Source organism: Trachypithecus francoisi, unplaced genomic scaffold, assembly GCF_009764315.1.
Source record: "Trachypithecus francoisi isolate TF-2019V2 unplaced genomic scaffold, Tfra_2.0 Lachesis_group18, whole genome shotgun sequence".
Classification (NCBI taxonomy): domain Eukaryota; kingdom Metazoa; phylum Chordata; class Mammalia; order Primates; family Cercopithecidae; genus Trachypithecus; species Trachypithecus francoisi.
This window is the reverse complement of record NW_022681463.1, coordinates 19,312,489-19,339,912: the sequence shown is the minus strand read 5'-3', so window position 1 is coordinate 19,339,912 and position 27,424 is coordinate 19,312,489. Positions and strand designations below refer to the sequence as shown.

At 35.9% G+C, this 27,424-nt stretch overlaps 1 protein-coding gene and 1 long non-coding RNA gene across 4 annotated transcripts in view; one reads left to right on the top strand and one right to left on the bottom strand.

The window, feature by feature from the left end:
• UGGT2 (UDP-glucose glycoprotein glucosyltransferase 2) overlaps positions 1-27,424 on the bottom strand; it is a 244,048-nt gene that overhangs the window by 192,110 nt on the left and 24,514 nt on the right. The window contains exons 4-6 of the mRNA XM_033177411.1: positions 27,020-27,132; positions 17,469-17,643; positions 2,063-2,159 (exon numbers count right to left, since the gene is read on the bottom strand). Of these exons, the coding sequence (XP_033033302.1) occupies positions 2,063-2,159; positions 17,469-17,643; positions 27,020-27,132 (385 nt within the window). The remainder of the gene's footprint in view (positions 1-2,062; positions 2,160-17,468; positions 17,644-27,019; positions 27,133-27,424) is intronic.
• Positions 5,977-27,151, top strand: LOC117063595. 3 transcript variants are annotated; one of them, XR_004429004.1, is made up of 6 exons: positions 5,977-6,163; positions 17,436-17,584; positions 21,172-21,236; positions 23,313-23,409; positions 24,716-24,800; positions 27,068-27,151. It is a non-coding gene; the product is annotated as an uncharacterized LOC117063595 (long non-coding RNA). The 3 variants fall into 3 exon arrangements; XR_004429002.1 differs by lacking the exon at positions 21,172-21,236; XR_004429003.1 differs by lacking the exons at positions 21,172-21,236; positions 23,313-23,409.

The window sequence follows — 27,424 nt, the reverse complement described above, 5'->3', positions numbered from 1 at the left end:
TTGACTGCTATGTGGTGTCTATGACAGGATAGACACCAAGAATAACAGACACACAAAAGATACAGACCATGAACTTTTCTAAAAGAAGGCAAAGAAAGATATGGGATATAGAAAAGAGAAGAGCATTCTCCAACAGAGCGGCAAGATAGGCAGCCGTCTCAGAGGCACAGACTGATATATTTGAATCTTAAAAGATACGAAGCCTGGCCAGGCGTGGTGGCTGATGCCTGTAATCCCAGCACTTTGAGAGGCTGAGGTGGGTGAATCACAAGGTCAGGAGTTCAAGACCAGCCTGGCCAACATGGTGAAACCCCGTCTCTACTAAAAATACAAAAATTAGCCAGGTGTGGTGGCACGTGCCTGTAATCCCAGGTACTCGGGAGGCTGAGGCAAGAGAATTGCTTCAATCCAGGAGGCAGAGGTTGCAGTGAGTCAAGATCGCACCACTGCACTCCAGCCTGGGTGACAGAGCAATGATTCCATCTTAGGAAAAAAAAAAAGAAAAAGATGTGAAGTCTTTAGAGGAAATGAAAGAAGCAAAGACAGTGGTAGGCAGAAGGAATAGCATATGCTAAGGGATGAATGTAGGAGAGGTCATAATGACTTCCCATGGAGCCCATGCATAAAAGCATCCAGGGAACAGAAAATCATTCTAAATAGTAAGTAGTTTAGTGTCTCAGGCAAGAGGACAAAAATGAGAGAGGGCTGAAGGACAGTAAAAAGGCAGAAAGCAATCAGACTGTGAAAAGCTTTGTTTGCTATGTTCTGAATTTTTGAGAGAGGTTATAGGGAGCCACCAATGGATTTAACCAGTGGAATCACAGATTTTCAACATCAAAAGTTCATTTGGAAAGTACTGTGGAGATGAGATTGATTAATCTGTTTTGAGGGGTGGTGAGATTGAGGGCACTGAAGACCAAAGATCAGAGAGATGGCTAGTTAAAGGTCTGATACATGTATACAAAGAGAAAAAAAGAGAACTGCTCTAAGGAGTGGCAACTGGAATTGACAAAGACATATTCCAAGTGTGTGTAAAAGGTTGATGACAGAATGCAGTACATAATAATACAGATGATACACATGTGACTTTTTAAAGAAAATTCTATAAGTGCAAGAATAACTAAAAATGCCTTAAATTACTATCATGATTACAAGGGAGTAAATTATAAAGCAATGTAAAACTATACACAAGCTATACAGAAATACATAAAATCAGAGTATTATGTTTACTATACTTTTTCAGTAACTCTTTAACCAAAAATATTTAAATTACAGTAATACAGATCTTTATTTGAAGCACATTCAGTAGGAGGAGCCACAGAGAAGTCTGTGATCAAGGCAGGGCCTCTCTATGAAAAAACAAAGTTGAAGCAGGAGCCTCATCTGAGTGCATATAAAAGAATAAACGTAAAACTCTTAACCAAGAATCAGGCATAAATAAATCTGACATGAACCAGATAATAAAAGACTTCCATAAGTGTTCTGAGAACTCGTTTAGTTTATTTAAGTCTCCAGAGTCTCTTCATCTAGAGTATGCATTTAGTTCACAAAATACAGATAGATATTGGTTGGTAGATCACAAATCTAACGAATCTACCTCATCTAAACAAATTGATAGGCCTCTCTCATCCTGCTTCAGGAAAGAAAAAACAAACTGCCATCCTAATTTCATTACAAATAAACATTTCAGACAAAACTTCCTTACATGGGTGAGACCCAAATGCCTATGCCACTCACCTCTAGCAATAATCAGCCTTATCTATTGCCACAGTGTACCTTACATATACTATCATTTGTTACATGGTGCTGAAATGGTTAGGAACCCATCGGGTATAAGCAAAATAACATACAATTTCATATTTTTAAAGAAATTTTGATAACCAATAATATTAAATACATTTCTTTCAGCTTAAAATTCCAAATTTTAATGAAGAACATGCCCACCCCATCTCTAGCCTAAAATGAACATATGTAGGATTATACTCATTAAAATTTTAAAAAACTAAAGTATGTAAAAGCCTCCAACTTTTCATTCTACTCAAGTATGAGATAGAGAACTTACTTTTAACTTGGGTATCATCCAATGCTTTGTATTCTGTACTCTTAATTGCTAGCTCCACACCATAGCCAGATAAGTACATTTTCCGTGAGCTTGGTTTCTGTTTAAACACATTTATTTTATAAAAAGAGAAAACAGTCAAACATCTTGTTTGAAAGTCAGTACCATGATGTATTTGGACATACGGGTAAATTACTAAATTTGGACATAAGGGTAAATTACTAATATTGAAGGTTTTTAATCACTGTGAAAAATTTGGTGGTTGTTTACACTGTCTCTAGCCTATCAAGGAACTAGAATCTGGTTAATGACTACTCTGTAAAAACTTTGTCATGACTACTGCTTCAATTACTTTTTAATTTTTACAATTAAAATAAAAAGTATCTGATCTTTTTCTGTTATACCATGTCTTCAATGAGTTAATTAACAGAGGATCAATTACAGACAAGTTTCAACAAAACTGTTTTCCTTTCTGGGGACCCCTGAAAGATTTGCCAAACTAAAAATGCTCTTCACTTACTGGTTGTCTAGATGTAGGACAAGTAGAATGCTGCCAAAAGCAAATACTGGGAAGTAGTGGCAAAGGAGACAAAAAAAAGTTAGTGCCGTGAAATACCTGATTAAAGTTTTATTTATTTTTCAATGATTAAAATATACCAAATGGCACAAACTAGTATCTGTTCTTGCAACAAAGGGCTACGGTTCACTAAAACGGAGTTGTCTGAAATGTTTATGATCAGAATTTTAGTACCTTTAATTTTATTCTTTACAGAGGGCCAATATTAAATGTACGCCTAGAGATTACCTCATCAGGCAAGAGAAGTCACCATATTTTATTCAAAAGGAAGCAACCTGGATGAATATACAGAATAGTTTTAAAGTTGTTCCAGCTTCCAGACTGAAATTCTTGTTGGCGGTACTGCAACCATTATCATTTGGCATATCTCAAGGGGTTAGAAAACCACTTTAACCTAGAGCTCAGCAAAGTCCCCGGAAGATGCTATGTGTCTTTGCTTAATTCAGGTTTGCATAGGGACAGTTTTGCATGATAGAGGAAAAGGTAGAGATTGGAAGGAAGGAGAACTTTAGTAATGCGTTATTCTTTGTATTCTCTTCTTTCCTCCCGAAACTTTCTACCAAGCCTTAATGATACGCATATGGCAGAGTGACTGTTCTTTGGCCTGTTCTATTTGCAAGTAAGAACATGTAAAAGTTAGCTTCAGATATTCAGACAAGTACTTAACATTGCTGCACACACTAAAATTTAATTTGCTAATTTGTCAGGCCCACATTATATGAAAGATAGCATGTAGAAATTAGGTTATTGATAATTACAGTAATCTGACAAAGTTGAAAATTTGTTTAGAGTTTTCAATTTCATAACAGCTTAATTTAAAACTACATTTTGAATTTCTAGTCAAAAGACCAATCAGTTGGTGGCTAAGTGAATTGAAACTATGAGGCCGCATATCTTGTTACAGTTCATAAAAGAAATGCAATTTCATACAGTGAATTTCCATTATCAGTTCTGGAAAGTTACTAGCTCCTCAGTAATAAAAATGTTTCCTAAATTCATACTTACTTTCCTCATTTGAAAATGTGTTGATATAAAATTTGAATTGTAGTTTTGTAGTTTAGTAAGTTTGGATTTGCAAACCAAACTACCAATTCAACAGGTTAAAAAAAATCTTTGTTTTTCTATTTCTTTTTTCCCCCCACAAAAAGGCGTATGTTAAAAACATAGCATAAATATGTCTATTTTTATTAGAATTAGATGTTCACTAGATTTACATTATAGCTATTTTCAACATAAAAGATGTCATTCATTAAATATAAGGCTATAATTTGATAGTTAACATGATTTCACAGAAGCATACTTAATGGTCACATTCTCTAAAGAATAACTTGAGATAGATTCTCAACAGATGGGCATAGCTCCCCAGGAGCATGTTAGAATCACTTGGGAGAACATTTAAAAAAGACAAACACAGACAATTAACAACAACAAGGGCTTAAATTGCACAGGTTTACTTATACATAGATTTTCTCCCACCTTGCCACCTGAAACAGCAAGTCCAGCCTCTCCTCTTCCATTTCCTTCTCAGCCTACTCAACATGACTATGAGGATAAAGACCTTTATGATGATCCACTTCTATTTAATGAAAAATATATTTTCTCTTCCTTATGACTTTCTCAATAGCATTACTTATCTAGCTTAGTCTATTGTAAGAAATACAGAATATAATACATGTGACATGAAAAATATGTGTTGACTGTTTATCAGTAAGGCATCCAGTCAACAGTAGGCTATTAGTACTTAAGTTTTAGTGGAGTCCAAAGTTATACATATATTTTTTAACAACATGAGGGGTCAGTATCTCTAACTCACACATGCTTAAGGGTAAACTGTACTTGTATCTCCCACTCCCACCCCTATTCTCATTTGCCTGTCATTTCTGCCTTACCTGATAGAGAATCATAGCCTTAAGGTGCTACTGTTATTGATGGGAATGTATCCATCCTTCTAGCAAACTCAGTTGGGAAAAATTGAGAATTATTGGTACAAGATAATTAGACAATGTAAAATGTTTTGAGTGCACACTTTAGACCCATGACTCTCTATCCTCTTCTTCTATGTTTTTTTTTCTGAAAACACTTTCTTCACCATCTAACATAAATCTGTTTTACATCTCTTGCCACAAAAATTGAAGTTCTCTGAGAATAAGGAATGTTTCTCTCTTATTCACTGCTACATGAACCAATGCCTGGCACAGAGGCATCCAAATATTTATGAAATTAATGACTTAAATATGTCATCATTTACAAATTGTATACACACCCACACTTTCTCTTTATATCTCACTTTACAGATAATATTTATGTAGATTATGCAAATATCTACATGCCAACACACTCAAGAATATTGAAGATTTTCCACTTCTACTAAATAGCAATAACTCACTCAAAATTATACAGCGAACAATTAAAATTGAGAATGTGAAGAACACTGAGGGAAAAAAATACATTTTATATGATGTTATTGTAGGCCAAGTCCCCGAAAGATCTTGGCAACCCAGCTCTTCCTCGCTTTCTCACTTGTAAATCTCAGAATAACTGTAGAATGATGTGCTGGAAATGCAAGAAATATGAAGGAATTGCCAGTAAAGCCAAGATCTGTTCCCATTGCTCCTAGAACAGGATGTCTTGCTTTAGCACAGCTCATCAAGTTGCTCCTAGGTATAAAACCCAGGGCACAGCAGGCTTTCAGAGTTCCTCAGCTGTGGTGCAACATGAAGGATGTGCACGTGAGATTCCATCCTCCTGGGTAGCTATCCTAAGCTTTGGGGGATGAGCTTGCCATGAATCCTTAGGTGTCTACTGTCACTTGCTGCCTATCCGTGAGCAATAAAGTTGCTTCCCTAAACTTGTTGTGTGAGTGTTCTGTCTCACCAGACTCATGCCAGCGGATTGATACTGGTACACAGTATTGGCAAGGTGTTTTACAGTCCTCCCATGGGATTAATACCAGTGCAAAGTGAACTTGCATCATAAATTATCAAATATATAAAACAAAATTAAGATACTGAAATAAGCTACTTATCTTCTATCACTAGTACTAAGCATGGTGCCCAACTTATAGGCATTTGTGGAAGATTATTAAAAAGGCCACAAGTGAATAACTCCTTCCCATGTCCAGACTCATTTGCAATGTCACCTTGCCACTTCTCACCAGGAAATTGAGTCTATTTTTCCATTCTTTTGAATCTGGCTGGCTTGTGACTTGCTTAGACTAATATAACGTGGCAGAAGTATCATTGTATGAGTTATTGGGCATAGGGCTTAAGAGGTATTGCAAGTTTACTCTTTTCTTTCTGGAACCCTAGGCCATTATGATGTGAAGAATCATAGTCTAACTCTTGGAAGATGGAAGGCCATGTAGAAAAGAACCAAGAAACTCCAGTTATCAGCCTGAACTGCCATACAGGTCTGTCAGAATAATTTGAATCCCCAAGCTCTAATCTAGTACTGAATGACCCCCATAGTATGAACAATACCAGCAGAAAAAGTGCCCCAACTGTCAACCTACAGAATAAAGAGAAATGGTTAAGTCAATATTGCCTTAAGTCACTAAATTTTGAGATTTGTTACAAAGCAATTCAGACACAGACACAGCATCTAATAAATGTGCATGCAGGAAAGAAAGGAAGAGATGACAGATTCCCCTAACAAATTTCTAATTCAAAGAATACCTAGTTTCCTCATAAATAGCAGTAACTTAGAGTTTTTCATCCTCTGTAGTCATATATTACTGCTTTGAGAAGTTATAAGGTAACTTCAATCAGCTCTAAGAAACTTAAATTTTGGATTCCACATGTAAGCAGCAAAGCTATGGAATCAAAGCAACTCTAGGGAAAAAAATATTTTTTAATTTATTTTTAATTATTATGGATACAGAAAAGCTAGACATATTTATGGGGTATATGTTATAATTTGATACAAACATACAAAATGTAATGATCAAATCAGGGTATTTGGGATATCTATCACCTCAAACATTTTATCATTTATTTGTGTTAGGAACATTCCATTGAAGTCATGGAGACAGAGACTAGAATGATGGGTACCAGAAGATGGAAAAAGTAGTAGTGATGTGGGAATTAAGAGGAGATGGCTAATAGGTATAAAAATACAGTTAGGAAGAATAACATCTAGTGTTCAGTAGCACAATCGAGTGACTATAGTTAATAATGTATTGTATATTTCAAAACAAGGAAAAATAATTTTATAAGCATTACATCCTTATTAAGAGCCACCTAGTTATGACCTCCTCTCTCTTAGAACTAAAATGTCTCATCTTTCTCCTTCTTCAGTGGACAGATATCAGAGGATCTCAGAATCATATGCTATATATTCCCAACCAATATGCCAGATCTAATGACGCAAGATCTCTAGGAATGAGAACACTTTATTACTTAAAAGAACACTCCAATTGGTGTTGGGGTAAAGAATGAGACTGACAACGGAAAACAAAATAACCTTCAACTTTATTTTTAAAGTTTTATTAATTAAAAAATAAACTTGAAGAAAAGATAAAATGTTAGCTGTCAATTCTAGGTAGTATATACAAAAATGTTTATTATTTTTAGGCTTTTGTATTTGAAAATTTTCTGAAGAAAAAATAAAGCAGATGGAATGAGAATGATAACAGAAGAAAAAGGCGCCTGTGGGAAGGTGAACATTTGAATACCTAGGACAGATACCACCAAATGCTAGTGAAGCTGGTAAAGATACTTAGCTAGAAATCTATAAAGCTTGCTAAAGGCTAAATGTGGGCTAACATGAGAGTGTGAAGCTGGCAGCTCCAGACATAGCAAGGCTGAAACCCTCTAGCACAGGGAAGACTGGGGAAGGTCCTGAGAAAGCTTCTACTCTAATGCTGACAGGGAGAGAGGAAAGAAAATCACTGCTGAAATCCACTTCAGACCTATCTCCCCTACAAAACCAAAGCCTTAATCTTTAGAGGCAAGGGCAACAAAATTGTAGCTATATAGTGCACTGGTGGAAGCCCACTGCAGACAGGAGAAACGGAATAGATGAAAGTCTTAGCCTGAAGGAGGGACAGAAATACCTGCCAGGCCCCATATTCTGAGAGAGAATCAGAAACCTTGAGGCCCAAATGTACAGTCTGCCTAGAAAAGAAACTTAACTAGAACATTAGAGAATATCCCCTTCCTTACCTGCCCCCTCACCTTCACCTCAAGGCCAATCTAACAAGGGTTGAGTAAAAATAACACTGAAATACAGGTGGGAAAGCTGTAAGAAACACATTCTCTCTGGGGAGCTGTGCAAAGGGAAGATCCAAATCTAAGCGGGAGACCTAAAGTCAAGTGGACCACAAACGTGAAACCCAACCCAACTCCTGACCAGAACAGCTCAATCTTGCATACATGAAAGGCATGGCCTACACTAAAGGCAGGGTAAAGGCTCCTACACAAAATGTTCAGCTTTCAACAACAACAAAAATCACAAGATATCCAAAATGTCAATGGAACAAAAGTCTGAAGAGACAAATCAATCAACAATTTCAAAATCAGATGTAAAAAAGAAGCTGAAACTTTCAGGAGGGAATTTAAAATAATGATTAACATGTTAAATGCTCTAATGAAAAAAGTAGAACATATGAATGATCAGAGAGGCAAATTCATCACACATATTAAAACTGTAAGAAAGAGCGGGGAGGGGGGAGGGGGGAGGGATTGCATTGGGAGTTATACCTGATATAAATGACGAATTGATGGGTGCTGACGAGTTGATGGGTGCAGCACACCAACATGGCACAAGTATACATATGTAACAAACCTGCACGTTATGCACATGTACCCTAGAACTTAAAGTATAATAAAAAAAAAAAAAGATTTGGTTAAGTACAAGGCAGGTCAATAGAAATTATTCAAATTGAATTTATGAAGAAAAAGTAGTAGAGAAAGAAAGGAAAAAATCCAAAAAGCAAACAACAACAAGAAACTGAGCAGAGGAGCCGTGGGACAGTACCACACGTTGTAACGCAGACATAATCAGAATCCCAAAAGGAGGAAGAGAGTGGAAATAGAGTGGCAATGATCAATGAAAAACATTGGTCAAGAATTTTCCAAAATCAGTGAACGCCACCCATCTACACATTCAAAAAACTTGGAAAACATCTAACAGGATAAATACCTACGAATCTCATATTCAAATGCCTGAAACCAAAGACAAAGAGAAACTATAGACAGCTAGAGAAAGACATATTACACAGAAAGAAAGCACAAATGGAATCAACAGAAACAGCAAGGTGACAGATTGTTAAACCAACAATATCAAACCACTTTAAATATGAATGTCCTAACTCATGGGTTAAAGGTAGAGATTCTCAGATTAGGTTAAAAAAGCAACATCCAATTATATGTTGCCTATAAAAATCCACCTACATAAAAAGATATAGATAGGTTAAAAGTTAAAAAAAAGATAAAAATGTATCATGCAAACATTAATCAAAACAAAGTAGGAATAGATACATTAATTGCAGACAAAATAGACTTCAGAACAGAAAATAGTATCAGAGACAAAATGGCAAATTAGGCTGGGTATGGTGGCTCATGCCAGTAATCCCAACACTTTGGGAGGCCAAAGTAAAAGGATCACTTGAGGCCAGGAGTTTGAAACCAGCCAGGGCAACATAGCAAGACCTTGTCTCCACAAAAATTAAAAAGCTGGGTGTGGTGGTGTGTACCTGTGGTCCTAACTTCTTGGGAGGCTAAAGTGGGAGGATCACTTGAGCCCAAGAATTCAAGGCAGCAGTGAACTATGATCGTACCACAGCACTCCATTCTGGGCAACAGAGACAGATACTTCTCAAACAAAGAGATAAATTACATAATGATAAAGGGCTCAATTCTATGACATACAATGCTAATATGTAAGCATTAATCACAAAACTTTGAAACATATGAGACAAAACTGACAGATCTAAAAGGAAACACAGGCAAGTCTACATTCATAGCTGGAGATATTAGCATTCCTCTTAAGGCAACTGATAGAACAAATAAGCAGAAAGTCAATAAGGATACAGATAATCTATGAGCCAACATTACCTAATTAATGTTTAGAAAACATTCCACCCAACAAAAACAGAATACTCATTCCTTTCAAGTGAACATGGAACATCCACGAAAATAAATCATATTCTGAGCCATAAAACAAAACTTAACACATTTTTAAAAATCATACAAAGTATAATCTCAGACCATAACAAAAGTAAACTAGAAATCAATAACAACAACAACAACAAAAAGTAGAATGTCACCAAATATTTGTAAGGTAACACTTCTAAATAATGCATGGATCTCAGGTCCATAGGTTCCAAAATGACAGTGAAGCAAACAGGGTTCGCTCCCGACCATAGAAAATAAACAAATATACAGTGGCAAGATAGTCATCAGCAATATCCCAGAACTCAAATGAGTATGAGACAGTTTCTGGAGCTTTTCCAGAGAAGTGAAAAAACTCTGAGTAGACAGTAAGAAAGTTGGACTTCCACACCTATGATGCCTCTCCCCACAACCTGCCCAGCACAACTACATGAAAAATTTCCCTGTCCTAGGTTTCTACACTAGAAAAAATGAGATTCAGGTCAACATCAGCTTCCCCACTATTGTGGGGATCTCTGCAAGGAGACCTGTCCCTGCCTCAACCCATGGGAAACATCATGAGTGCCTAAAGGAAGAAATATACCTGAGGACAAAGACAAAGAGGAAAGGCAGGACTGCCGTCCCCAGTCTTGGAAACTCTAACTGCTCTGTAACTTGAAGAGGAGAGGACACCTCCAAATTCATTCTAGAAGGCCAGCATTACCTTGATACCAAAACAAGACAAGGATACAACAAAAAAAGAAAATTATATGCCAATATCACCAATAAACACAGATGTAAAAATCCTCAACAACATATTAGCAAAATGAATTCAGCAACACCTTAAAAAGATCATGCACCATGATCAAGTGAGATTCATCCCAGGGATACAGGATAGCTCAACATACACAAATCAAAAAATGTAAAACACCATATTAAAAGAATCAAGAACACAAAAACCATATAATTTAAATATGTGCTGAAAAGGCATTTGATGAAATTCAATATCTCTTTCTGACAAGCCCCGACCCCCCACAACAAAATAGGTATAGAAGGAACATACTCAAAATAATTAAGGCCATATATGACAAATCCACAGCTAAAATCATATGGAAACAGTGAATAATTAAAAGCCATCCCTCAAAGATCTGGAACAAGACAAGAATGCCCCCTTTTACTATTTTTATTCAACATAATACTAGAAGCCTTAGGCAGGGTAATAAGGTAAGATAAATAAATAAAGGGCATCCAAATTGGAAAGGAAGAAGTCAAATCACCCTTGTTTGACAACAATATGATCTTATATTAGAAAAACCTAAAGACTCCACCAAAAAACTGTTTCAACCAATAAATGAGTTCAGCAAAGTTGCAAGATATAAAATCAATAGACAAAATTCACTACTATTTATATACACCAACAGCAAACAACATTCTGAAAATGTTACAATAGTTACAAATAATATGAAATACCTAGAAATTAATTTAACCAAAGAAGTGAAAGACCTATATTAATACAAAGAAAACTACAACACTGACGAAAGGAATCGAAGAGAATACCAAAAAATGGAAAGATATTCCATGTTCATGGATTAGAAGAATTCGTATTCAGACAAAGGCACCAATGTAACAGAATAGAGAACCCAGATGTAAATCTACACATCTGGAACCAACTCAGTTGGAATCAACTCATTTTCGACAAACATGCCAAAATCATTCATTGGGGAAAGGACAGTCTTTTCAATATGAAAACTGAGGAACCACAATGCAGAAGAATGAAACTAGACCACTATCTCTCACCATACACAAATACCAAATCAAAATGGATTAAAGCCTTAAATATAAGACCCAAAACTATGAAATGACTAGAGGAAAATATTGGAGAAATGCTCCAGGACATTGGTCTGGGCAAAAATTTTCTGTGTGAGACTTCAAAAGCACAGGCAACACAATTAAAAATGGACAAGTGGAGTTAACATTAAGCTAAAAATCTTCTATACAGCAAAGGAAATAATCAACACAGTGAAGCATCAATCCACAGAATGGGAGAAAATATTTGACAAATATCCATCTGACAAGCAATTAATAATCAGAATACATAAGGGACTTAAACATACCCTTTATCACCACTCCTATTCGACACAGTCCTGAAAGTCCTGGCCAGAGCAACCAGGCAGCAGAAAGAAATAAAAGGCATCCAAATAGGAAAAGAGAAAGCAAACTATACCTGTTTGCAGACAACATGATTCTGTATCTAGACAATCCCATAGTCTGCACAAAAGCTCCTTGATCTCATAAACAACTTCAGCAAAGTGTCAGGATACAACATCAATGTAAAAAATCACTAGCATTTTTATACAGAAACAACATCCAAACTGACAGCCAAATCAGGAATGTAATCCCATTTACAATTGCCACAAAAATAAAATACTAATGACCACAACTAACCAGGGAGTGAATCTCTACAATGAGAATTATTAATACAAAACACTGCTCAAGGAAATCAGAGATGACACAAACAAATGGAAAAACATTCCAGGCTCACGGGTTGGAAGAATCAATATTGTTAAAATAGTCACACTGCCAAAACAATTTACAGATTCCAGGCTATTCCCATCAAACTACCAAAGACATTCTTCACAGAATTAAAGAAAGCTATTTTAAATTTCATATGGAACAAAAATGAGCCCAAATAGTCAAGGTAAACCTAAGCAAAAAGAACAAAGCTGAAGGTTACAGTAACCTAAACACCATGGTACTGGCATAAAAACAGACATACAGAGCAATAGAACAGAATAGAGAGCCCAGAAATAATGCCACACACCTGCAGCCATCTGATCTCTGACAAAGCTGACAAAAGCAAGCAATGGGGAAAGAACTCCCTGTTCAATAAATGGTGCTGGGAAAACTGGCTAGCCATATGCAGAAGACTGAAACTGGGCTCCTTCATTATGCCATATAAAAAATCAACTCAAAATGGATTAAAGACTTGATGTAAAGCATAAAACTATAAAAACTCTCAGAAGATAAACTAGGAAATACCATTCTGGACATGGTCCCTGGCAAAGATTTCATGACGAAGACACCAAAAGCAATTGCAACAGAAACAAAAATTGACAAATGGGACCTAATTAAACTAAAGAGCTTCTGCACAGCAAAAGAAATTATCAACAGAGTAAACAGGCAACCTACATAATGGGAGAAAATATTTGCAAACTATGTATCTGACAAAGGTCTAAAATTCAGAATCTACAAGGAACTTAAATTTACAAGCAAAAAACAAATGGCCTCATTAAAAAGTGAGCAAAGGCTGGGTGCAGTGGCTCACGCCTATAATCCCAGCACTTTGGGAGGCTGAGGCGGGTGGATCACAAGGTCAAGAGACTGAGACCATCCTGGCCAAAATGGTGAAACCCCATCTCCACTAAAAATACAAAAAGCAGCTGGTTATGTTGGTGGACGCCTGTAATCCCAGCTACTTGGGAGGCTGAGGCAGGAGAATTGCTTGAACCTAAGAGGCAGAGGTTGCAGTGAGCTGAGATCACACCACTGCACTGCAGCCTGGCGAAAGAGCAAGACTCTGTCTAAAATAAATAAATAAATAAATAAATAAATAAATAAATAAATAAATAAAGTGAGCAAAGGCCATGAACACTTTTCAAAAGAAGACATATGCTGTGGCCAAAAAGCATATGAAAATATGCTCAATATTACTAATCATTAGAGAAATGCAAATCAAAACCGCAATGAGATACCACCTTGTATCAGTCAGAATGGCTACTATTAAAAAGTCAAAAAAATAACAGATTCTGGTGAGGCTGCAGAAAATAGTGAATGCACATACACTGCCAGTGATACTGTAAACTAGTTCATTTAAAGTAGTATGGCAATCCTCAAAGAACCTGAAATAGAACTACCATTCGACCCAGCAATCCCATTACTGGGTATATACCCAAAAGAATATAAATTGCTCCACCATAAACACACATGCATGCATATGTTCACTGCAACACTTTTCACAAAGCAAAGACATGGAAATCAACCTGAATGCCCATCAACAGTAAACTGGATAAAGAAAATGTGGTACACATGCACCATAAAATACTACACAGTGCATGCTGGGCTTAATTCCTAGGTGATAGGTTGACAGGTGCAGCAAACCACCACGGCACACATTTACCTATGTAACAAACCTGCACATCCTGCACATGTACACCAGAACTTAAAAAATTAAAAATAAACCCTGCCTCTAATATAACAGTTAACAGTGGAGGACCAAACACTTTCTCCCCAAATCAGGAAAAAGGCAAGGATATCTTCCCTCACCACTCCCCATTCAACATTGACTAGAAGTCCTAATCATTAAGTTTTAAAAAGATAAACGGCATGTAGGTTGAAAAAGAAGAAAAACGGCCTGGCGCGGTGGCTCAAGCCTGTAATCCCAGCACTTTGGGAGGCCGAGACGGGCGGATCACGAGGTCAGGAGATCGAGACCATCCTGGCTAACACGGTGAAACCCCGTCTCTACTAAAAACTACAAAAAAAAAAAAAAACTAGCCGGGCGAGGTGGCGGCGCCTGTAGTCCCAGCTACTCCGGAGGCTGAGGCAGGAGAATGGCATGAGCCCGGGAGGCGGAGCTTGCAGTGAGCTGAGATCCGGCCACAGCACTCCAGCTTGGGTGACAGAGCGAGACTCCGTCTCAAAAAAAAAAAAAAGAAAAGAAAAAGAAGAAAACCACTGATGAAAGAAATCAAAGGATGTCTAAATAAATCAAGAAATATAATTTTCATCAACTGGAAGACTGAATATTTTTAAGATGTTCTCTCACAAATTTAATTTATATGTTGATTGTAATCTCAATCAAAATGCAAGATTTTTTGTAGATACAGACAAGCTGATTTGAAAATTCACAGGAAGAGACAAAGGAATTAGATTAGCTAAAACAATTCTGAAAAAGAGTAACAAAGCTGGAAGACTAACACAACCTGATCTCAAGGCTATAAAGCTAGAGTAATCAAGCCGTGTAGTATTGATGTTAGGATAGACAGATAGATTAATGGCACAGAAAAGTAAAGCCAGAAATAGACCCATACAAATAGGGTCATTTATATTTTACAAGTGGATAAAGGAAACTCAATGGAGAAGGATAATCTTTTTTTTTTTTTTTTTTTTTGAGACGGAGTCTCGCTCTGTCACTCCGGCTGGAGTGCAGTGGCCGGATCTCAGCTCACTGCAAGCTCCGCCTCCCGGGTTCACGCCATTCTCCTGCCTCAGCCTCCCGAGTAGCTGGGACTACAGGCGCCCGCCACCTCGCCCGGCTAGTTTTTTGTATTTTTTAGTAGAGACGGGGTTTCACCGTGTTAGCCAGGATGGTCTCGATCTCCTGACCTCGTGATCCGCCCGTCTCGGCCTCCCAAAGTGCTGGGATTACAGGCTTGAGCCACCGCGCCCAGCCAAGAAGGATAATCTTTTAAACAAATGTTGAAACAACTGGATATCCATATGCAGAAAAATAAATCTCAACATCTATCTCACAAGTTGTAAAAAACCTTAACTCAAATGGATCATACACCTATGTGTAAACATAAAACTATAAAATGCCTAGAATAAAATCTGCATGACCTTGAGATTGGTGATGAGTTTTTAGGTATAATATGAAAAATATAATCTATAAACAAAAAAATGATGAACTGGACTTAATCAAAATTAAAAATTCTTCCTCTGCAAAACACATTAAGAGAATGACAAGATAATTCACAAACTCGTAGAATATGTTTGTAAATCATGTATCTCATAAAGGACTTATATCTAGGACATATAAAGAACTCTGAAAACTCAACAAAAAAAGTTCAACAAAAAGAAACTTATGAAAGGTCAGACAACTTCATTAGTCATTAGAGAAATGCAAATTAAAACCACAGTGAGATACCACTGTGTACCTAGAACAGTTATAATAAAAAAACTGACATTAACAAATGGTGGGTAGGATTTAGAGCAGCGAAATTATCTTCCCTGGCTAAGGGGAATGAAAAATTGTACAGTCACTTTGAGAGACAGTTTGGTATAGTTTATTATGAAGTTAAACATTGACTTACCATACAACTCAGCAATAGAACTTCCAGGCATTTATCCAAGTAAATTGAAAACATATGTTCCTACAAGAATCTGTATGTGAATGTGATGGTACTAAGGTGACTGACAGATGACTGTGTGATTGTTGAAAACCAACATTGTACATCACAGATGATACTTTTCAAAAAGACATCTGACTAGATTGTGAAATAAAAATATGTTCATAGAAGGCAAAGCTCAATATATATGAAGAAAAAGTCTCTTTAAAATTAATCAGAAAGGTCCGATTCATTCCCATATGAAATCCCAACAACATGTTTCATGGAACCTGGCCAACTAATTCTAAAATTAACATGGCTACATATCATGCAAGAACAGTCAAGGTATTTAGAAAAACAAAAACTAAGAAGCAGAGCTGTACTACCAGATATCAAAATATATTTTAAAGCTACACCAATTAAAATGTTATATTTGTATAGAACAGACATACATATCACTGCAACAGAATGGAAAGTCTAAAAACATATACATGTCTATATGAAAAATTGGCATATGATGGAGTAGAATAAAGACTTGACTGTTCAATGAAGTATGTGAAGACCAATAATTTTCCATATGGAAAAAAATAGAATTATATCTCTACCCCATAGTGTATTCAAATAAATTCCAGATGGATTAAAAACCAAAACAAAAAATAGAACTTCAACTCTTACAAGAGAATGTCCTTATAACATCATAAAGGAAATCATTAAGGTCAAGTTGAGTAAATCTGACTATATCACAAGTAATATTTGTAAAAGATGTCATAAACAATTTTTTAAAAAATACCAGACCAGAAACGCATTAGGAGAAGATGCTGCAAAGTATGGAAGATGAGTATTCAAAATATATTAAAAACACCTAAAAACCAATGAGAAAAAAAAGAATCCAATTCAAAAATAGGCAAAGGCTATGGACAGGCAATTTACAAATATATTTGTAAGGTTTTAATTACATTAGATATTAGTATATAAATCTTAATAATTTGGGAAATGCAAATTAAAGTACTCCATGTTGGGAAGACAGTAGTAACAAAGCGAAGTCCTGCCTCTAATGGCCATTATATTCACACGCACGTGTGTGTGTGTGTGTGTGTGTGTGTGTGCACGCGTGCATGTATGTCTGCTGAAAGTGTTAAATAAACTTGAGATGTAGTAATAAGTGCTATGAAATCATTAAAACAGAAAAACGTGCTAGTGTCATAGCAATGGGAAGCTAGCGGAATGGGGAACAATACAGCACATACCAGATGCCTGAATGAAAAGTAGTCAGGTCTCAAAAGAAAGAGTTAACAGTACTCCAACACCATGCTTTGTACTTTGATCTAATACTGTATATATTATCAGTATATCGAGTAAATCAGATTTCTTCATTGCACATTCTTAGCAAATATTATACACGTTATTGAAGTATGTTTTATCCAAGTTTTAAATTTAAGGCAAAGAGTTATAGATATCATAACCCCAGAAAAGACAGAATCCCAACATATTTTTCCACATGAAATTCACATTTGTTAAGTTAAAAAAAGATAACTATTCTGGTGAAAATTACTATTTAAATATAGTAAGAAAATTATCATAATAATTGTTTTTTTCTACAGCCAAAAGTAACCCTGGAAAAAACAAGCACATACCTGAATATAATGGCGAAGAACATAGAGAATTTCCTCATTTTGAGCTTTTGCAGATAATACTTTGTGAAATGCACTAAATGTTCTAGTACCCATTTCGGCATAGAGAATCACCACTGGTAAGTTCTCTTTGTTTGTAGGAAATTTATGATCTCCTTTAAATAGATAAGGTCTAGTCCTAAGAAAAAAGCAAAACACAAAGTTTTGAAAGAATTGAAAGTCAATGGCATATCAATTCTGTATAACTGCTGCTTACCAAACAATTCATAATATACATAATCACAGAAAAAGAATTTAAATTTCCTGTGATGACTTTGTACACATAACTTGAACTAAATGACAGAAAAGAAATAAAGAATTTGGTTAACCCAAATCTAATATTAAAAATACTTTATTTCCCAACAAGGTTTATTATCTTTAAGCAATAACATATAATGGCAACACAATTTTCAGTGAAATAAAATTTATATTTTATTCTATTAGAAGGTTATAATTTTTCATTACAGCTCATATTTCCTGAAAACAAAGTACAAACATTTAAGGAACAAAGCAAAAGTACTACCTTATTCAAAGATTATCAGTACTTAGTATGAACAAGTACTCATCAAATCCCCAAGTATAAGCAAAGAAACCAGGACTCTTACGGTCTAGCACTATTATAAGAAACAGACTTTAACTGATTTCTTATTTGCCAGGCACTGTGCTAGGTTCTTTATACTTATTAGTAAATTCTATTTCACAAAAAAATTAGACAGCTACCATCACTGAAACTTTTAAGTTTCTGAGGTTCAGATAAGTTAACTATTCCGGAAAAGATCAAATGGAAAGCCAGAATTTCAACTCCTGTTTATGGAATTCCAAAGCCCATATGCTTTGACAATTTATACAGGTAGAAAGCAAACCAAGAGATAAGGAAGTTCAGAGTAACAAGGATGTAGAGAAATAACCTTTTATTTAGTGAATTCTGATCTCTACAATCATTCAGTCAATTACTACCTTTGGATAACAGATGTTAAGGACAGAAGAAAAAAGGGTATGAGTAACATTCCTACAGCATGTTAGTGAAAAAAAGCTGGGTTTTGAAATCAGGCAGAATTTGATTCAATTCTAGCTTAACTACTTACTGACTCAACATATTCTAAATCAAAATCATTCAAGCATTCAATCTTATTGACAAACAGAATAATCTGAGAGATTTCCATAGTTATTTGGCTTAGAATTTGTGATATTACTCAACATCAATATAGAAATGTTATTTATTAAAAGTCTATAAAATTATATAATTCAAGTATCCTTATATTAGTTTATAGTTTGGCTGTTACAGTATGTATACCCTTCCACTTTTTAAATAAACTTTTCATTCAAGTATTAAATCTTCACACATTTATCTACTTTAATTTGATTACTGCTATTCAAGATGTGATTTTTAAAATACTACTGTCAATGTTTAGATAGTTGAAGTATAAAATCAATAGAATCTTAGCCCCAAATAGAATTTCACTTCATTATTGATCTTCTCTGTAACAGATGAAGAGACATGAATGTGCAAAACAAGAGACACTGAATTTGCTCTTTCTTCATGAGATGCTATTAATAAATGCTAAAAGGATACAAAATCATACTTCACATTTGAAAACAGAAGTGAAAGAGATTCTTGCAAGAAAGTATTAAAATTATTCTCATAAATTTTAACTGAAACCTTGGAACTCAAATGTCACTTATATAGCAGCAGGATTATCATTTTATAAACCTAATTTTATCAAATCAGTATCACAGAAGTACATTTAGTAATTTATATAAGGAATCTTAAATTTTAATGTAAGTCTAAGAAATTCTTCCTTCAAAGAATTTACTACTGTTGAAAACTAGAAAGGTTGCCAATAAAAATATGCTAGCACATAAATCTTGAGGTTGAATATAAAAGGAAAAATTAGAGGAAATGGAATAGACTTTACACACAAAGTTAAGGGCTCTCTACCATTTGCTGAGTCTGTGACCAACAGCATCTTCCTTCCTGTACCTATAGACAACATAACTTTCAAAATTTGCTTTTATGATTAATTCAGGAACGGCTTGGATATATCATAGGTAGAAAAATTATACTTATAGAGGATGGCTGGATAAGAGGAAAACGATCCTTAAAAATTAAATAATTATGTTTACAGGTAGCAATTTTCATTTACTGAATTGACTTAAGGTGTTAAAGAGAATTAATACAAATTAGCATTGGTAAAAATTTTACAAGTAGAGTGTAAAACTTCAGCTTTCTGAAGACAATTCTGGAGTATACATTTTAATATACATGTACTTACCTAGAGATTTCAGTTCTAGAAATTTAAGAAAATAATCAAGGTAACTGTGCAAAGATATATGTACAAGGAAGTTCAATTACATATTGCTTAGTGTAAACTACCTATATATCTACCCCAAGGAGTGGAATAATCACACTTATTCATTATGGTATCATTCACTCAATATTTTTCAGCATCTACTACATGGCAGGTCAAGTTTTTGGGAACTGGAGTAAAGGTCACCCTTGTTATGCCTTAGCAAACAACCTGGCTGCATTGTGCTTCTGCCCTAGGGATCTGGGGAAGTTTGAACTTAAAGGGATGACTTAAGATATTTGATGGAAGAAATTTCAAAGCAGCAAAGTGTTCAAGAAGTTGCCTGGTTGCTTCTAACAACGTATGCTCAGAGGCAGGAGCAAAGAAATGGCTTTAAGTTGGAATTCATATTTAAGAGGGAAACAGAACATAAGTTTGAAAATTTTGCAGCCTTAGCCAGAAAAGAAAAAGCCCATTTTCAGGGGAAGAATCTAAGTGGGCTATTGGGCAACCACTTGCTAGAGAGATTTGCATGACTAAAAGGGAGCCAGGAGCTGACAGCCAAGACAATGAAGAAAAGGCCTGGAAGGTATTTCAGAGCTATATGAGGCAGCCCCTCTCCTCATATGCTCTGAGGTCTAAAAGGAAAGAATGCTCACTGCCCTGTGCCATGCCAGCAGGCTGCAACTTGCATCCAGCTGCTCCAGTTCCACCCTCAGCTCAAAGGGGTGGAGGTAAAGCTCACATCACAGCTCCAGAGGGCACAAGCCATAAGCCCTGGCAGTTTATAGATGGTCTCACGTCTGCAGATGCTCAGAAGGCAAGCGTGAAGGAGGTTTGGAGGCCTCCACCTAGATTTAAGAGGATGTATGGAAAAGCCTGGTGCCCAGGCAGGAGCCTGCTACACAGGCAAGGCCCCCAAAGATATTCTACTAGGGCAGTGCATAGAGGAAATGTGGGGTTAGAACCCCCACACAGAGTCCCCACCTGGATACTGCCTAGTGAAGCTAGTTGGGGGGAGCTGCAACCCTTCAGATCCAAGGATGGTAGATTCACCAGTAGCTTGCAGACTCTGCCTGGAAAGCCCAGAGGTACTCAACCCCAACCCATGACAGCAGCCCGCATCCTGCAAAGTTAGAGGGCTGGAGCTGCCCAAGGCCTAGGGAGCCCACCAGGATGTACGTCAGGATGTGGGACATGGAGTCAAGGATTACATGACAGCTTTAAGATTTAGTGCCTGCCTTACTGTGTTTCAGACTGGCATGGGGCCTGTTACCCTTTTCTTTTGGCCAATTTCTCCCTTTGGTAACAGGAATGTTTACCCAATGCCTGCACCATCTCTGTATCTCGGAAGTAAATAACTTGTTGTGATTTTACAGGCTTATAAGTGGAAGCAGATGAGTCTCAGATGGCACTGAGGACACTGGACTTGATGTCGGAATGAGTTAAGACATGGGGAAGAAACTATTGTAATTTGCAATGTGAGAAGGACATGAGATTTTGGGGACTAGGAATAGAATAATATGGTTTGGGTATTTGTCCCCTCCTCAAATCTCATGTTGAAATGCAATTCCCAGGGGCCTCCCTTACTCTCTTGCTCCTGCTCTCACTATGTGACGTGCCTGTTCCAGCTTCACCTTCCGTCATGGCTGTAAGATTCCTGAGGCTCTCACCAGAAGTCAAGCAGATGTTAGCGCTATGCTTGTACAGCTTGCAGAACCATGAACCAACTAAACCTCTTTTATTTATAAATTACCCAGCCTCAGGTATTTCTTTATAGTAACACAAAAACAGCCTAAGACATAAAATTGGTACATACCAGTAATTTTATTTATTTACATGTAAGAACACATAACTTAATCGGAGAAGGATCTAAGATACCCTTTATAGTACAATAAATGTTTTTTAAAAAATGTATCTGTATATAAATATATGCATTAAAAAATAATATATATTAAACTGTTAGCAGAATTATGGGCCATTTTCCCTTTCCACTTTGCATTTTTCTGAAGTATTTGAATTCTTTTATAATGACCATATAGGATTTTTTTTAACTTTAAACATACAGCTTTCCATTTGGGACAAAAGTTTAAAGCCACAAAAAAGACAGTCATATTGATTTGAAGTGGCATTTGGAGAGCAGTCCCTGACACTAAATTTTACAGTATCTCCAAAAATATTTACAAAGACACAGAAAGAGACAAAAATTCTTAATGAAGTTGCAAACTAATAATAACTTTATATCATAAATTGGGAGTAAAGTCTACTTACTATAAAACCTATGCTGTTCAACTTAGAATCATAACTGACAGTCAGCCTTACCACTTAAAACAAGAATGTGCTAGTAAAAAAAGAAGAGTAAACTGATTATTCATCTCTCCCTACTTCCTATTCCACTGTTCAAAAAAATCTATGGTCTGGATCTGCCCCGAAACTTTATAGATATAATATTAAAATGTGAATGAAGGCCAAGAGTGGTAGCTCGTGCCAGTAATCCCAGCACTCTGGGAGGCTGAGGCAGGCAGACTGCTTGAGCTCAGGAGTTTGAGTCCAGCCTGGGCAACACAGCAAGGCCCCATCTCTACAAAAAATACAAAAATCAGCTGAGCATGGTGGTTTGCACCTGTAGTCCCAACTACTCAGGAGGCTGAGGCAGAAGTACAACCTGAGCCTGGGAAGCAGAGGTTGCAGTGAGACTGCACCACTGCACTCTAGCCTGGGCACTACAGCAAGACCCTGTCTCAGAAAAATAAAATATGAGGTATATATCTGGGGGAAAGTGACAGCAACCATTACCACCCTAAATGACTATAACTTTCTCCCAGTACTCTCAACAAGTAAATAAAACTACCATTAAGAAGAATTTTAAGAAATTGGGACAATGAGAATACCACATAGTAAAGAAAGGCAACTTTGATGACCTAAATATATTATAATTGAAAAAAAGAAAAACAAACCAAGTGTTTAGCTCAACCACAGACAGAAGAAAATACATAAATGCAAAATTTATTAGGTTAGAATAAAAAAGCAGAATAAATGTATCAGTCATTTCTTTAAAAAAAGATAAAAACCTAATCTGGAAAAACTGAAAGAAAATGAAAACTAAAGAAAATCTAGGAAGGAGAAACATACCTACAGAGAGGAAAAAATTAAAATATTTATATTACTATAAATAACCTATGTAAAAACAAATTATATGCTTAAATAAGAAAAAACAACCATTGACCAATATTAATAAGAGGTCACAAAAAGAGTATATGCCTAAAGTTCACAAAAGGAAAAAAAAAAATTATTAACTATACCCTGTATACAGAGAGAGGCGGGGAGAATGTTTCTGTCAGGCTGCAGAATTGTTTTACCCTACTTACAAGCTAGTAAGTTAGCTTTTTACCGTTTCATGGATTCTGGCAACAGACAGAAACTTCTGAGTCAGAAACAAAGAACTTGATACTTGTAGCACAGCAAGCAACATGAGCATTAGTATGTTTACATGAGTTCCCCATGGCCCCACATTCCATAGGGAGAAGATGGACCCACAAGAATTCTACACAGGCAGTGGGTATGGATCACACCTAACGAACACTGAGGGTGGGAAACCCATTATTTAATAACAAGCAGTAAGTAAGCTGCCCTTTGTCCCAGGGGAAAACATTAACTTATCCCTCAAAGTCACTTACTGAAAACACCCCGAGAAAAGGCCATGGTAAAGAGCAGTCAGGGCCTCACATGGTCTTGGCATAGTCAGCTTGTCTCTATTCACACTTATCAGGGAATGGGTTTATAATATGTACATCTATAGGAGTACACCAGACTGTCAGATGGGCAAGTGCAAATTACTTTTGCAGTGTGCAAGCCCCAAGGAGTGCTATTTTTAATCTACCCATCTGTAGTCTTCCAAGTGGCAGACCAGACAGGTAGGCCACTGGCAACAGCACAAGAGTCAGTATAAATGTATTATATTTCATCAAGGGGTCAGATTTTGTTCAGGGAGAGGATGACGGCCTTGAGTTCTGCCCATTGAGTAGAGTGACCACTTCAGCTTTTGGTTTTACAAGGCTTATGCCTGGTGGAATGGTAGCAGAGGCAGTCCAAAGATCCCACCAGCTGTTAACTTAGTTAAACATACCAGCAGCCTGGCCCAGGTATTTAGGGAAACCACCGTGAACTGAGGGCCCTTTTGAGCAGTGATCTTACTTCAGGTAGTGAAATGGGTTCACTCCCAAAAGAGTAGCTGCCACTTTTTCACATATACCTGGTATCATGCTAGGGACAAGAAGCTGTGCTTTTGAATACATAATTTCCATTTGAGCAGAGAGGCTTCCACCTTGCCAGACACTGACTCCTAGTTGAACTACATGAAAATGTAAATGTCATATGGTAGAGTCACAAGGCCTCCATGGGTCAGGCGTTCAGTTTCAACAAGAGTTTAGCAGCAGCTTAAGAACTGCTCATTTTAAAAAGGGGTGTGTACTAAGTGGCTGAGTCAGGCAGGTGGCACTATTGTACTTGGAGAGAGTGTCTCTGGGTAGTCCAGCAGCTATGAAGTCTATATAAAGTTGTGATTGTCTTTTCTCCTCCTGGGATTGATTCTTTGTTGTTTCTGCTGGACCACCTGGGAGTGTCTATGTGTGGTAGTCTCTGAATGAGAGTTTCCCTCTGGGCTTCACAAACATTAACAGCATTCACAGGGTAAGCATGTAAAATACCAATACCAGTTATACAATCAGAGCCAAAAAAATAATCCATTAAATCAGACAAATTTGAGTGCCTTTTCCTTAGGAGCACAGATCAAGGAACATATATTGGACTACAACACAAGCAGGAGACTGCTATCACCCACCAAGAGCACAGGGAGAAAGAGGAGGGCAGTGGGAAGAAATGTTAAGTGTTGACCCTTTTTCTTCTTGACCCATGGGCCCTTAGGAACTTCCTCTTCCAGAAGCTATGTGTCAGTCAACATCCCACCCATGACGGTCTCCAAAACTATCAAGAACTATAAAAATCTAAGGTATGATTTTACCTGACTTACAAACTAATAAGTTAGCCTTTTATTCTTTTATGGGTTCTGATAGAAGACATAAGACTCCTGGGTCAAAGACAAATGACTTTATTGCTCATGACATAGAGCAAGCAGTATAAGCATTATTATGCTTGCCCCCAAAGTCCCACAAGGGGTGACAAAATATGGACTTAGATGGATCCTACAGAGTTGGCATATGTTTGCATTAAGGAACACTGGGCTTGGGGAAGCACTGTTTTATAGTAAGCAATAAAACATGCTTGATCCCTGCCCCCAATCCCAAAGGCAAACATTACCTCATTCCTCAAGGGTGCTTACTGCAAACAGAACCCTGAGAAATGGCCCAGGTAAAGAGAGGTCAGGACCTGGCATTTTTTGCTGGTCAGACCAAGAAAGAACATGCAAGGACTCACAGGGCCCGTGGCAGACTGACTTTCCTAATAGTTTGATGTGAATTTCTTTTGTAATCTTCAAGGTACATTAGTTTCTATAATTATAAAATTTGACATCAGAAATCAATGACAATAAATTTTAAACATTACAAAATTTCCTTTAAAAGATGCACTAGGAAAGGAAAAAATATACACTAGTGTTTACAATTTTATAGTGAGTCTAATAATGCCATAAAGGAATAGATAATTCCTATATTAACTCATCCAGAATAAGAATAACATGGCTGCCTAATTCGCTATATGAAAGTACAATGACTGATAAAAATTAAAGATGTCAAATAATTTCAATACATGTACAGCTATTCATTTATTAAAACAGAAACATGGAAACAAAATGAAAGCAATCTAATTCAAAAGCAAATTAAGGTAATCTCACACCATTAATAACCAGTAGTTTCCCTCAGAACTGAAAAGAAGGTATAATATTTCAAAGTATTTTGTAATATATTAGTATGTTCAATGAGAAAAACCTTGTATCCATCTCAATAGATGAAAAAATAATTGATAAAATAAAGCAATTATTTCTGCCTTTAAGTTTTAAAAGCAGGTATGAACAGAGAAACATACCATGTTATCTGATAAGAGATTAAATACAACACAGACGTAAATTTTTCTTAAATTAACCAATACTTTTAACATAATTCTAACAAGGCTTCTGGGGAACGGGAGCTTGGGGAGGAAAAGGATTCCAATGTTAATTTAAAAGCATCAACAAACACAAGGAGCTAAGGCATTCTGGAGGAAAAAGAGCCACAATGAAGAAGAAATCCTCCTGTCAGAAACTGGATAATAAAGCAATATATATTAAAACAGTATGGCACTAATATAAGAAATACACAATGGAGCAGAACAAAGAGCTATGAAATAGACCATAATATAAATATAATGAATACAATTGAGTAGCTACCTGAGGAAAAAAATCTGATTGGATTCTACCTTTTGATGAAAATAAATTACAGATAGATTAAAAGTTTAATGTAAAATAAAAGGAAAAACTTTAAGAAAGCTACAGAAAGAATTAGTAAAAACTCCCAATCAGGTTCAGGAAAAACTGTTAGTATAAAAACAATATAAAAGTTACATTCACAGGAAAATTTGGCTACATAAAAATAGAAGCCTTTTGTATATTGAAATCAATACAAGTATAAGAAAACGTTAGAAATGGATTGTTAACAAGTCAGAAGTATTAATATGCATAAATATATATTACTGTTTAATAGAAAGAGCTCTTTCAAAATTAATGAAACTACTTTATTACTTTTTAAAGTATAATCAGGCAATAAAAATATACTGGTAGTATTACTCTAAAAAATCACTAATAAATTAATAATTTACTTCTGATTTGTCATTTTTTAATTAAATACTTTCAAAAAAGCAAAAAAAAAAGTTTTGTATATAGGAAGCAACCTCATCTATTGTTTTGATTACTTTGTTATTCCCCAGGTATATATTCAGTTTATATTTAAAGAGATATAAACCAAATACATTCATAGTTTTACATGTTTATTTCAAAAAACAAGTTATGCTTATATGAAACATTTCATATATTTTATGTTAATTTGGCACAATTTATATGCTAAAATCAAAAGCTAATCAAGACAAAACATTCTCAGATATATTAAGGTTTTCAATACAAATCACAGTCTTGAATATACGATGTCTCAGAATATTAAATTTTTTTATTATAAGAAGTTTCTGCTATTGAACTGTCCTCTTTATAACCACTTCTTTCATTATAGGCTATCATTAATTTACCTTGAAGCAGCTTTCTTCAGCAGCTTTTTAATCTCATTAATTTTACAGGTGTGCTTCTCATGGATAACCACAAATGCATTACAACCATCTGGTGGTGGCTCATCAGCTGCAATCTAAGATTTCAAAGATTATATTTAGCTACAGTAGCTGATAATTACAATACGATTTTAAAACCCTCACACATTACTTTGATTAAAATAACTCATCAACTACTATTAAGTTATTGCTCCAATTACAGTGAAAAACATCTATACATATGCAGAATCTAAGAAATATTTTAATAAAATCAACTTTATCCTAGGAAAGACATGCTTCAAAGTTATTGAAAAAATTCTATTAAAATTTTATGATACTTCATTTCAATGATTTGTCCCCATAATTTCCTTATCCCAAATAACTATAAAA